This window comes from Osmia lignaria, chromosome 15 (assembly GCF_051020975.1).
Source record: "Osmia lignaria lignaria isolate PbOS001 chromosome 15, iyOsmLign1, whole genome shotgun sequence".
In the NCBI taxonomy this organism is placed as follows: domain Eukaryota; kingdom Metazoa; phylum Arthropoda; class Insecta; order Hymenoptera; family Megachilidae; genus Osmia; species Osmia lignaria.
The window spans coordinates 3,815,664-3,829,900 of NC_135046.1; the positions used below are offsets into that span (position 1 = coordinate 3,815,664).

The 14,237-nt window shown below is 37.8% G+C and overlaps 1 protein-coding gene across 2 annotated transcripts in view; it reads right to left on the reverse strand.

Moving 5' to 3' along the window:
* Nucleotides 1-14,237, reverse strand: part of LOC117612039 (uncharacterized) — a 30,465-nt gene that overhangs the window by 7,339 nt on the left and 8,889 nt on the right. The window contains exons 4-6 of one of the 2 annotated variants that reach the window (XM_034340679.2): nt 10,210-11,055; nt 1,488-1,730; nt 236-959 (exon numbers count right to left, since the gene is read on the reverse strand). In XM_034340679.2, coding sequence (XP_034196570.1) covers nt 236-959; nt 1,488-1,712 — 949 coding nt within the window. In that variant the 5' untranslated portion in view covers nt 1,713-1,730; nt 10,210-11,055. The remainder of the gene's footprint in view (nt 1-235; nt 960-1,487; nt 1,731-10,209; nt 11,056-14,237) is intronic. The other variant, XM_034340680.2, reaches the window with a different exon arrangement.

A 14,237-nucleotide genomic window follows, 5' to 3' on the forward strand; every position in this document is an offset into this window, starting at 1 on the left:
ATAACTCGTTTAACATTTCTGTGAAATACTGTTTTCTCATTAACGAATTATCCTGCAGAACGTGGCCATAGTAATGGACCGACTGAACATAAGGCAATTTCTTATATACAAATGAATTGGATAGAATTCCATCGTGTTCTTATGCACAAAATTAATGTTAGGTTTTCAAATAATTAAGATAGTAAAATCATCTAATATCCGATCGCATCAGTAAATCAACCACATGCGTTCTTACCTTGATCAGCCGAAGCCCTTCTCGGATCTTGTGTCATCAGGGTCGCCTTTGTGGTCCTCCTCTCTGGCAAGCCATCGAAGCTGCCTCTGGGGGTTCTATCGATAATGTCAGGATTGATGCTCCTTCGCGGACTCCTTGTCTCATCCTCGTTAGCACTGATCGATCCTCTGTGTACATCATTCATACCAATGCTCCCGCGCGATGACCTGTGCATCTGCTCGTACGGAGCGATCGAGTTTCTTGGGCTTTGATTCATGCATTCCGAGGCGATCGAACCTCGTGGACTTCTCTGAGGGCTACGATCTACCAGTTCCATGTTCGTGATACTTCCGCGAGGGCTTCTGGACGAACTTGGTACCAAAGAGTGGCGAGGACTGCGACTGGGAATTTGATTTCCATTTTCCGATATCAAGGAGGTTCTTGAACCGGTCAAGGGAGCGATACTGTTGCGCGGGCTTCTGTTGTGCGTAACATCCGGTACCAGTGAGTTCCTGGGACTCAATGGACCTTCCGGGACCAAGGAATGTCGCGAACCGTACAACATGTCCGGTGCTAATCCTTGATCGGGGACCAAACTGTTTCGAGGGCTGCGTCCTCCGTTCCGAGGACCTCTGTAGTAATCTTCAGGCACCAAAGAATTGCGTGGGCTGCGACTTATTTTTTGGTTCAGCATATTTCGTGATCCGTACTGGTCTCGGTCCGGTAAGGTCCTGTGGGTGGTGCTCTGAAAGGCCCCGACGGAAGAGAAATAAAATAAATGTAGACGTCTTTTGATGTAGGATAGCATTAGGATAATTTCTAGGATTAGCTGTAGGATAATTTCAGGAGCATTTTCCTAAAATTTCGCTAAAGCAACACGCTTTACTATACAGGTTATAAACGGGAGATTTCATGGAACCGATTGATTAATTGACAAACTTTGAGGCTCGCGTGCGGAATTTTCAAACCCCTTTTCGCGCAATTATCGAAGTTCTACCGTGTATCGAGTGTGGTTCGGGAAAGTCGATGTGTGAATGTCAATTCGTATTACCCGACCCCTGTCATTATATCAATACGTATTTTGCGACCGCTGGCACTGCGTCAGTCGAGATACCGTAACAAGACCGACGTGGAATTCGATTTCATATAGACGTTGTTTCCTGTATCAACGCGTTAAATGTGGGAAAAGGGGATTATTGTCCGTTCAACTTGTCACGAGTTGAGTAACGGAGGAAACGTATTGGAAAGGATCAAAGGGTCAATTATGAACAACCTCGTAATCGTTTTCGGTGTCGAGAGCGATGTCGGGCACGAAACTGCCTCGAGGTGATCGCTCCATGGTTCCGCGTGGACTTGTTTGAGGTAAATCAATTGGTCTGTCGGTCGCGACGCTAGCACGTCGTCCTCTTGGTCCAGCGATCGTCGACGTGTAGCTGAGATTCGTCATATTCCGCGATGCCCTAGAGCGTCGCGACGAGGTGCTTCGATGCAGCATCATTGGGGCATTTTCTCATCCCTGCAAATAAACGAAAATCGAACATCATCGAAAGGAATATAGTGTACGCTGCAAATGATTCAATTTGACGCTTTGATGTACTCTTGGGTACAAATTAGATTTATTTTAGCCGATGACAGGGCTAAAGGAAGAAGTTCCTCGTCATTTGATAGAGAAAATTTAACGTAGACCCTTCTGTCCTTGTATGTAAACAACAAGAGCAGTAGTTAGGTCATAAAACACGCGAAAAGAAGAACAATAGATTACACTTATTAAAAATTAAATTACTGTTTAATGGAATTTCTAACGCGGAAATTAAAATGTTGATGGCACAGTAGAAAAGACCGTATATACTGCGACTCACTGTTATGCTTTACAAGAATTAAACGTCGTTAAATGAATAATAAAATTATATTGCCTTCAATTCACTCAGTTTATTTTCTTGCAAAGTTTCATCAAAAGTTTCTTGCAATTAAGGGCTCGTGGATCACGGGCTAGGAACGGGCTAGGGATAGGAACGAAACGGAACCAGTAAGAGGAAACGGTATCGATAACAAGACTTTATGCCAAAGTTTTAAGCGACAATCTAATCAACAGAGTTTGCTTCTTCGTCGAAATATTTTTATTCGAACATGCAAAATGTCCGCAGGCACGAAACGCGATCCTTCATACGTACAATTAGTGTGGCAAAAATAATCAACAGTATCGACTCAATTTCCCGCAGGGCACAGGACACGCCAGCCATGTAATAAACTGCCTTCCATTAAAACGACCCAGATACGTGCACGTCGAACTGTGCCATTTTCGATTTTAGAATTTTAACCCTTCCACGGTGTACGACGTTTACATGCCTCGTTTAACAGCGAGAGGATTAACACAATTGAGCGAGAAGAAAGCGTGCGCTTGGGAAAAGCTCTGATTATAACAGAGTATGATTAATGTCATTTGCGTGACTGTTGAAGAGAACAAAAACGACTCATTAATTAGTAAAAACTGTCGCCTAATGAGCGAGTAGATAGTAATTTAATATTCATATCTTCTTCAACCTTTCTCTTTGAATACGCTAATTTTTCTTGCTTCTGCGAAAGAACTTTAAGGTGTTTAAAAAAAAAAAGTTCTATATCGCAAGAATGCTTGACGAGTTCAAACGAAATTCTACTTTCCTTCATATCACAATGAAAATAATGCAACATACTTCAGGCAACTTCCGTTCCATTAACGCGAATCATGGATCCAATACGCGTACATTAATTACGATCGACCGTGCACCCTCTGCGAAGCTTGATTGCTGACTGGGCTGAGTTATTAAAAATCCGATAGCCGGTGGGGAATGTAATTTCCCGAGAAGCAAAGCTCCGGTGTCACGCGTTATCTCTCAGCTATCAGACAGTGAACGATCGTCCCGTAAGATTTGCTCTATCCAAGCTTGACTCTATCTCGACAGTAGAAGATACGAGCGTTGCGGGTTATCCTTCCATTTGCTGGGAAAGCCTTCATGAAATTTAGTGAAATTGATCAAGTTCAAATGAACGAATTTTCCTTTAAAAACACCCTTTTCTTCAGTTTTGCTCTGTTTCGTTTTAATTACACAAACTGCAGCAAAACTTAGATACCTTGTACAACAAAAAACGACAGAGGTACTGTCGACGAAGCAATATATTCCGGACCTTATCCAAGTAAAATTAATTAGCAAACTAAAACAATTGTATAAACCAAAGTTGTAAGCGTAAATCAGTTGGTGCAAATTGCACCAGCGTGTAAACTCGGCTTGAGACAACTCCTGATACCAAGATGATTGAATGAAACGTCAGAAGTCGAATAAAAATTGAACGAAGATGGATGGTGCGGTTGAAAAACTTCAATTTAAACAACGCCCGCTAAATATAGCCACTTCGATCTGGTTTCCACCGAAATATAATGCGCCGAAAATAATGGCGAGACGAAAAACGGAATTTCGATTCCATTATTCATGCAATTTCACGCCGGATCGTGAATAGTAAATTGAAGTATAAAAGGCACGTCTCGAACAGGGTTTTGCAAACGGGACGCAGACGATGTTTCTCGTTGTCGATCAAGTACCCTGTTTTTTGTTTTTTTATTTCACTTTGATCGTCGCTACCAATGATGATTTGACTCAACAAACTGTTGGTTAGTCACGTTCAATTTATTATCAACGATATGGAAAAGAGTTCCCCGGTAATTTTCGAATCGTCAATTAATCATTTTAACGTTAAAGTTTCATGCACTGGGGAGGAAAGTCAAGAGCAGTGAAACGAACGTGTTCTTGGAATTGTGGCTACCTTGAGAGAAACTTTGCCATGATCTTAAATCAAAAGTTCGAAGAACAAGCTGTTGCCGGTTTGAAGAATGATATATACCGTCGTCACCTTGGATAAACGTGGCTCGCTGAAGAATCGCATTAATAATTAAACATCGTGCAAAGTGTCTCGGGTTGTCATACACTTCCACGGACATATAGCTGGATGAAATTTCCATTTTCATCGATGTCGCTCTTTGGTTAAAACTTAATGAGATTTTGCTATCAATTTGGGAATAACGATTCAATTTTACGATAAATCAAACTGTAGTTGTTGCTTGTACTTCATCGTCATATTTAACAATAGTTTGATATTTTACGTGTTCGTGTACCTTGTAATATCTAGATAGGATATCGTTCTATATAACAATCACAAAATAGCAGCACACTCGCGGTAAAATAGAATACTTTTATAGCAAATAAAATTGATGGCATGCACAAGTGCAATAGCACACGAAATGGAACGTGTGCCGGTTGAATGACGAGATCCATTAACTGATAATTGCAATACGAGGGAGAATGAAATTCTTAGCTTTCAAAGTCGATACACCTGTTCCAATAACTTATTTCGATACATGATATTAAGACATGAATTAATATTATCAACGAGAACCAGATTTCTTTGAATGTTTCATGATTCCATAGAGACGAATAATGATTAAAATTATGGAGGAAGGAATTACAACTAATGGAAATTTAATGCAACAACGAGCGCATGGTAAATAAACAAAGAGGTAAGATTCATTTAATTTTCAATGACGTAACATTAATTTATTCCCGGATTGATGGGTCGTGAATTAATTTCAAGTTTTGTCAAAGATTAAATTATTATCCTGCAAATACACTTGTATCATACACATACAATCCTTAAGACTCAATCTGAACGACCTATCAAACTCCTAATGAAACTAATACCTTTGAAATATAGTCGAACTCTCGGAAAATATCGTTTTGATTAGCTCGTAAAAACAGTGGCAATCCTTTCTTGATTTTCCTGCCTATCCTCTCAGCCTTTCAACCCACAAATTTCTCCAATTTTCCTCCCTGACATCTATTTGTTTCCATCTGTGCTGCTTCAGAGAGGTGCGATGAGGTTTAATGGGACGGAATTCGGGCCAATTCTGGAAAGAATAGCAACGTCTGATGTTCGCTAAGATTTTTCTCAATTCTCCTTTGGAAGACAGATTTTTCTAGTTCTTTTAGGCAAAGATAAATGTGCGTAAGCCAGACGAGAACGAATATTGCGCGTAGAAATTGCGTGAACGTGTCTCTTCAACCCTCGTTAGTAAACTGTAACTACGCAAATTAATCCATTGCTGACTTCTAATTTGAAATTTATTGTTCGGATGAAGATAAATGTGAAACTGGACAATTAAAGAGCAGCTATCGATCGAGACCTTCAATTTTCAAGGACAAAATGATCATTACTGTAGGATTACAGTGTCAAGGATATTCTTCGTCATCCGCTGCGAGGAAATTGCGCAAGAAATGGAACCCGAAGAGACGAGGATACTCTGGAGGAAAGCGAGAACGTAGGATGATTACTTCTATCTGATGGAAAATTTATTTCAATGACCTTATGGAAACGGGGATTTTCGACGGAAATTTTAACTTCTATTCCAGAATAATTAGAAGAAGATTGCATATTAATACACAGGGATAAATGATTCCAAACTTTGAAGAATCAAATTGAAGAGTGTTGTCTGCCACGATAAAAAAATCAATGCATAACGTGTGTAGAAACGAAATAGGAACGAAATCGTCGATTATCACCCTCTTTCTGGATATTTTCGACGACTGAAAGGAAGAACGGAAGTAGGCATAACAAGAATATCATCGTATCACACACTGGACGTCATTTTCACAACAAAAACGAAAGCTACCTTTGGATTTGAGATAAAGCCGAGACGAAACTGATAGCTTTCCTACCCGTCTCTATGCTTTCGGCTGGATAATCATACAAGTGGACAGAATTGAAAGGACGATGAATAGAATAGAACGAAATTCGAATTCAAATTTTTCGTTTCTATTTGAATCGTTCGTACAGTAGTATCAGATGATTCACAGACTGTCTGGTTTGGACAGTTCACAAATCAAAATGTTCAGGTAAATACGCTGACGTCCACCTGTCTCCACGTTATCGGGTATTTATCCGGGAAAAGAGAATATTTGTGACAATCGTACGAGGAAGGTTGAATGTAGATGTGTGTAGATGAAGGCTATAGGTAATCGACTAAAGCTTCATCTGTTCAACATCCAAAAGCTGTTCTCTTTTTTCGAACGAAAATTCAACGATTCAGAGATGCGAGGTATCCCCGTAAAAACCATTAAAACGCGTTCGTTTAATTTTACGCCAATGGCTTTAATTCTTTGAAAGGATGAAAGAATTTCATACTGATGCAAGCACTATTTATTTGCATGAATGCTGGATATCTGAATGCACCATCGTATTATGGGTGATTCTAATCAAACCATCGACTGCATATTTCAGTTCGAATTATTGTACAGATGAACGCGTGAATTAATATACCGTTAATTCGATCACATCTCCTTACACGGTACTTAATGCATTTCATTTCATCGTAGAAAATTCAAAAGAACCCATACAAAAAAAGAAATAAAATCTTAAACAGCAGCACTATTATAACGCGATGGAAGCTTAAGATTGAAAATTAATCGATGGAGTGATTTTCTCAAAAAAGGTAATTCTACGTTGACGATTTATTTTCTCAAACACCATTAATCAGAAAGACAATCGGTGTCCTCCTTTTGCTATTTTATTCATCCCCGGACGAAATGAAACATCCACGGTGTAGAAATGATAATCTTGAGTAAAGTCAAACACATTGTGCCTCTTCTAGCCACTCGCCATTCAGTTTCGAATTGTTAGAAACTCAGATGGATAGCTCCGGTTATACAACGTTAATCCGACCGACGTTAATCCTGTACTACCATTGCGCATTCTACTAGTATTGTATGGTTTACAAATAACTCCACGTTCGTCGTTTATTTAAGCTGGTATACAGTACGACTCTAAAGTGGCTTTGATCCGTACAAAGCATTCATATGAAAATGGTGGTCGTTTATAATACTAATCTTGGTACGTTGCATTTTTTTTCGACGTTTCTATAGGTAATATTGCACTGGCATACTATAAAAAAAGTACAATAGTCCACATTTGCATTTGCATTGCATTTGATGTCCAGAAGACTATAAATTTCGAAATTTAATGATTTGGTATTAAATTTTTCGAACTTTGTATGTATTTTTTAAAGGCGACGCATAATATGTAAGGAACAATATTGCTGGAGGAGCAGCAACAATTTCCTTTCAGCAGAAAATTTCAAAAGAAAAATAACCTTCCATTAGGGACGTTCAATTTAAAGCAATCTTTCGCAACAACAGGCCGAGAGAAGATAGGCACTTTCTGCGAGGTGCTGACAAATACAATTATGTTAATAACGTCCCGGCTAAACGGACAGGGTAATCATATCAGCAAACTCGTCAGGACTCTTTCTTCTATGAAGTTTACATAATATTCTCAGGATCTGGTAGGAATTTCGGCAGTGAGAAAATGTGTCTTTCAAAATATATATACTTATTCGAGTATACTCACAAGTATCACTTTCACACATCACGGATAATTAAAAGTTTCGAATTGATTGATCACGAAATAGGGTTTAACGTTGTGTTTCAGTCGCGAATATCAGTCCGATCGACTTCGAAACGAGGGAATACTCGAAAAATTGATTTTCTCCGCTCGACGATTACAGTTTTCAGTCCGTAAATGCGATAGGTGACAGACACTGTAGAACATCGCGTTTCACGATCGATGTGCCACAACAAAAATAGAACTTAATGCATTTATTTTATGTCAGACCCGACTGGACGCAAGCAGCTGTGACGAATCGTTCTGAAACACTGTGCTGCCGCAGTAGTTAAAGCATTTCACGTGTCAGACGTTGTATTTGGAGACGCGAAAGGAAGGATTTAGCTCGAGACGGGTTGGTGAATAGCACCGTCTGGTTTACGACCGTTCTTTCGTCGATTCTAAAAGTTTCCTTTTTCAAATGTCACACGAAAAGTGTGTTCTCTTCGAGACGACAGTTTTAATCGTAGGAAAAAAATGTGGTGTCTATATTTTTTGAAAAATCAATTCTTGGTATTTGATTTCCACTACGTCACACTTTAAGCGCCACAGTAGAAATAGCCATGCCTAGAAAGACACTAGGTGATGTGAATTATTAACTCATTATACTCCTACAATGGAATATTCTGCAACTGTTGAAATCGATCAAAAATATTTTTTTTTGTCATACTGAAATTACTTGAATTCAGAAGCCGATAAAAGTTTGTAACTAAATTTTATGAAATATGAAAGTTGGACTTATTTTCCAGACTGGAAAATAGGAAGCTAAATTCATTTCCTAGTTGACTGATATGTATATAAAGTTCAAATTATCCCCAGTGTGAAGGGTCTTTTCTACTGTAATTAAATGTAGCTAAATTTTAAACTTATTACGAATCCACTTCATGGTACCAATGCACACTCTTAGTAAAGATGAATGGAAGCTAAAGAGAGTTCAAAGTTTCTTGACAAACATTAGCAAGTGAACTAAATTGAAACTTTCAAACGGAAATTCAAAATTGTTCAAACTTCGACAAAATTTAGAACCTGAACTTTTAGTTCATTAATATCGTGATTGTCATTTGTCAGAAACTAGGAGATTAAGGGTAAATACTTAAGAAAAAATAAAACTATGTAAAATGATCTCGCAATACAAAAGAGATAAAGGTGATGTTAGGGAGAAATTATTATGAAAACCGAGTGATATCAAACCTTTTAGTATAATTTGTCGTAGGTCACGAGTACATGTTTTATGACGTTACATGAATACCAATGGCTCAGATTCTGTACATTTCAACGATGAAACGACAAAAAATTGAATTAATTGAGTCGCTTGAAAACCCACTGCAAAACGAATGTATGGAAAAGTCAGTAGCCTTTTCAGAAAATTATACCTTTCGTGTCTTCGTCGTTGAAACTTTACCTCTACGTTTCGTTAAGTAATTTCTGTAAAGTTTCAATGTTTTAATTATGAAAGGATTGAATACATTCGAGAGACCAATTAATTCACTTTCATAACGATTAATGCATCCTTTAAGAAAGAAAAAAGAAAAAAGAAGAAATCATCGATATCATATTAAATACTTCTCGTTGTAGCAATATTTTTCAATTTGTTTCATTAAACAGAATTCGGTTCTCTTGTAATACGGACAAATGAAGTAATTTCAATACATGTGAAATTTCATAATTTCTTTGCGTATAAGTAGGCCAATACCCGGTGAAAATACATCTGCCTTTCCAATTTTTATCGCGAACGAAGAATTCTCCACCATTAATGAAATTGCAAAAATTTCAATTTCACAATCAAATATTTATCTCATTCTACAGATCGTTTCAAAATTTCACGTTCTTGACCCACTTTGGAGCATGAAATCTTTATTCCTGTCACGAAAAAGCCTGAATTTTCGGTTGAAGCTCGAGCGACGAAAATGTTCTACAAATGAAAATTAATGCAATTGGGACAAGGCTTTTGTGAGTACACCAAGAATAGGGTCAACGTCCAAAAAGTTCTTCTTCCTCTCTGTTTACAAACGTCTTTAAAATGAACCGTCCTGCGCACGAGGCATAATTATAAGCCGAGGCATTTAGCTCTTTTCTTTTAGCCGCTTTAGATGCTATACACTTTCATCGGCCACCGAAAAATGGCTGGTTTAATTGTGACTAAAAATCGCGTTTAATCCCATGAAAATTTTATTGTAAGGCCACTGAAAATTTAGAAAAATACATAGGCGTTTAAAATTGTGTAATATCACATAGCTATTTTCATTGTGGCTATCCTATAGTATATCTATGGTTCGAAGAATCAAAAGAAATGGAAGGCGTACATGAAAGCGTACACTATCAATGAATCTTCTGAAGCTTATCAATAAGTTTCAACCATAAATTTACATAAATATGCATCCAAAAGAAGTATAAAATGCACTCAAAATATTTCGTTGTCGTTACCTCCGATTCTTGCGTGAATTGAGTATGATCGACTACTTCGCGTGTCAGTTACACCAGAAGTTTTTTACAGAAACGAGCAATAACACGAAGAAGAAAGAGAATCGACTTACCTCAACACGGAGAAAAGGTGGTGTAGAATTCATGTCGACCAAGGAATAGGATCGCGAGGTTTCCCGCTTTTCCGTCGGTATCATATGTCAAAGTAGTTTTCCGTTCAAAGAGGCGCGAACCGGAGCACACGATCGTCTTCTCAAGACAATTTATCAAACTAAAACTGATGTAGCTTCGATTGAATTTATGATCTTCGATTGACTTTCATTCGTTCTCAGGGACGGATTAAGCCAAAGTTTGTTTTCGGTGAGACGCACGATCCGTGATACAAGTTCTCACAGTCGCGGCTCGAAGCAGACTGAACGCACCCCCCAGCTCGGCCAGCGAATAGCGTGACGCGCAGAACGGAGACGCTCACTGATACGCCCTGTGATTGTAGGTTCGACCTTAGCCCACGATTCCCTGATGATTCTCAGGAAATTCAATCAATTTCTTCCTCGATTTTAGACGGTCCCCTTTGATAATTTCCTTTTTCTTGCAATTGCAATGATGACACTTTAAAAATTTTATTGACTGCTTTAGAAAATTTTCATTATTAATATATATATTTCTTAATGATCAATGTGGTATTGTTCTGTTGATGTAACAAAATATTTCCCTTTTGATTCTCTTCATAATTGATATCAATTTTCCAAATTTCCGTCTGAAGTAATTAAATCTAATAAATGTCGTTATTCTATCCGATGATGAACATTTTTGTTGTTTTCGCACTACTTACGAATTCTCCACAATCTGTACGGTCAAATTCAGTAGGTCGTAGGTTAATTGATTTACTTTCGTTCTCCCTTTCCTCGGCCGACACGCAATACTTCTGTTCTCAAAGTTTCTCATGTTGGGAACTCGGCCTACAGCGAGATAAAATTTCACGAATCAAAGAGAGTTTTTGGAATGTTTAAAAGCCGTCCTTCCCGATGGAGGACGATTTTTTCGTATTTCACGACATTTTTCATTCGCTATGAATCCCCATGCGAAACCTTGGCACAATTTCATGCGAACATACACCGAATAATTTCGTCTGGAATCGAATGTTTCATAAGGAATGAAACTCGAACCGTCGAAACCTCACAACAATTGGCTATAAAAATTGCTTCGAATAAAAATACACAAACACGAATCATTGATCCCGCAACCCGCTATCGTTGGTTGAATGATTACGAACAAACAATTCCACAGGTTCGAGAAATCGAACTCGATTGGATAAAAAAAACTACATCGACGAAGCTTTCGGAATAAATAAAAGGAGATATGAAAGACAAGTTCTATACTAAAAGTAGGTATTGTATTTAAGGTTCGGGATTACTAGAGCATTTAGATCGACTTTAATTTATGTTGCTTCTGTTTAAAGTTGAAATAGTCCTCCAGTAAGTATGTCAAAAGTTCGTAGCGACTATGTATACATTTTTCACGGTTTTTCATGTTTTATAAACAAAGAACTCTAAGATGCACAAAGATCTGGAAAGAGTGAATTTTAAGAAGCGATCAAAAGTAAAGTAGGAATTCATTTTCGACATCTCGTCCTATGTAAGTTACAAAAAGTTACATAACGAAAAAAGTTCCACGCATAATGTATTCACTCAAAAACTGAGAAGATTGTAACAAGAAAAGGTTTTTTCATTATATTCAGATATTGCTTCAATATTTTACTTGGTACATCAACCAGAGAAAGAGCGTAAAAGTTTACCATATAGTACAAGCTAATATTTTTAAGTAACCCATCATTCGATTCCAGCTTGGAAAGACACACAGATTCGACCAACTGGATCGATGTTCTTCCGTAAAATATGTAAAAGATAGAAACAGAGAAAACTGCCTGGAGGTTATGTGTGCACGGAGAAGAGCAGTGAACCCGGGCGATCGTTAAAATCTTAGACAGGAAGGGTTTAAATCTTGCCGAGAAATTTCAACCTGTCCAATCTTTCTGCATTTTTATCGATAACTATACACTTCGGGGCTCGATAAAATTAGACACGAGGTTATTTCTCGCCCTCGCAGCTATTCCACTCGAATACAACGAGGAATATGAAAGAGCAAACAGGAAAGTTTAATCAGCAAACCTATTTAATTATTCGCTTCATTTCAATCACTTTATCAACCGCACTTCCCGATCGCAATCTCTTCTTTCAAATCTTTCGTTTAATTACAAAAAATACAACCAAAAATCCTCAATGCCCGCAGTAGTTTTACACCTTCTGTGCTTTGACTGAACAGAAAAAGTATTCCATTTTTATTTTATTTTTTTTTAATCCCCACTGGAGGCTCTTTGAAGGAAAGGTTGTACATTATTCACGTAGTCACGTTTTCCTCTACTTCTCTGTCTGTGTGTACGTGTCTAAGTATCCGGACAAATGTTTCCTGTCAAAGGATTTGTTTATTCCAGTCTTTTAACCGAGATGTCTGTAACGTTTATATCCTCTGATTCTGAAATGTTTATATCCTCGAATGACACCCTTAGTGGCAGAGAGATATTCTGAAAGATGATACTCAGCTATGTAGGATCTTTTTTTCTTTACATAAAATTCTTTTATTTTGTGGAAACCGACCTTTGTTTAAAATATTTTTGTGTATGATATTCCTTTCAATTTTTAGAACTAAACCTACACAAAGAGGTCACAGTATTTCATAATTGAAAGCCTAATTTTGTAGTTAGATTCTCAGCATATGGCTTTTGAAATGGAAAACAAAATGTTCCTCAAATAAGTACAAAAGCTTTTTGAAATATGTAAAGTAATAACAAAGAAGAACGAAGTACGTATCTTAGGGTAATGCAGGCTGCATAAACGTTGACTTATACTACTGTTTTCGAATATTGACTTATACTACTGTTTCGTACGCGTTTCTGATATTATAAACCACTGATAACCCACGCGTTATAGAACGTATTAAACATCCTCATGTACAAAGAATTTCTCACTACAAACGTGACAAAAGCTTCAGATTGCTTAAACATTTCCTGAATGTCTCATTAAATTTGTGCAGGTTTTTTACGCTTTGCGTGGCATTTAGAATGCTCAAGGAAAAGAAGAAATGTTTACTCTCGTGATATTGCATAAACAGTTATATTTACGGAATACTCGAGGGCATATGGGGTTGCCAGGGTTGCGAAAAGATACATGCTAACCAATTGCTTCCCGAAAGCGTTAAAATTCAAATTCTACCGACCGTATCGGGAAACAAATTTGCATGGTACAGCATTTGGAATCCATTTTAATTGAATCGATTAGATGCAGATGTGCTCCGCTTTGCTCACCATTTTGTAGTCGACCTGTCCTTCAGCAGAGGTTTAACGAGTTTCTCTTAATTTCACCTGTTTGCACGTCCATGTCGTTAAAATGAATTTACCGTCTTCGAGACGTCGAGGCGCATAATGCAACAGGATTTCGAAGGTCTTCCCGTGTCCGCTTGCGAGAACAATATAGTTGCGGTTTTATATCTTAGAAAAGATTGGATTCCAGTGAAATGGTATCATTAAAACGCCATTTAAACTGTACCGTCTTCCATGGGATTAAACTGTTTTTCCGTCTTCAGGGGTAATGTAAAATCTACTTCCGTATCTGTACGTAAAAAGATTTTCAAAATTGCTCGAAAAAATATATTTCTAGGGTATTTCTTGTCTTCTAAGAAAAATGTTTTAACAGGAAAATACGTATAATTAGAGAGAGCTAGGTAGTTCAGTGTTGATCTTTAAGCTAAATAAGACCAGTGGTGGTATTCTCAACATGAACTTAATTCGAAGTTCGACCGGATGCTAACAATGGCTCATTGTGAACTCGACCATTGTAAATTGATTCCACGCAATCGCTTCCCTTCAGGCGAACGTTCACATTTCGCGAATGCAATTATACTGTTAGCCATCATTAATAGCCTCGTGATTCGACAAACAAAACGAACGAACCGATCGAACGAGAAATTATAAATACACGACGTAATGTTTAATTCAAAGGTTAACATTTTCACGGCGATAATACTTTGAACGAAATAAATCGCACTCTTGCAATTTTAACACCACTATCGCGAATCGAACGAATAT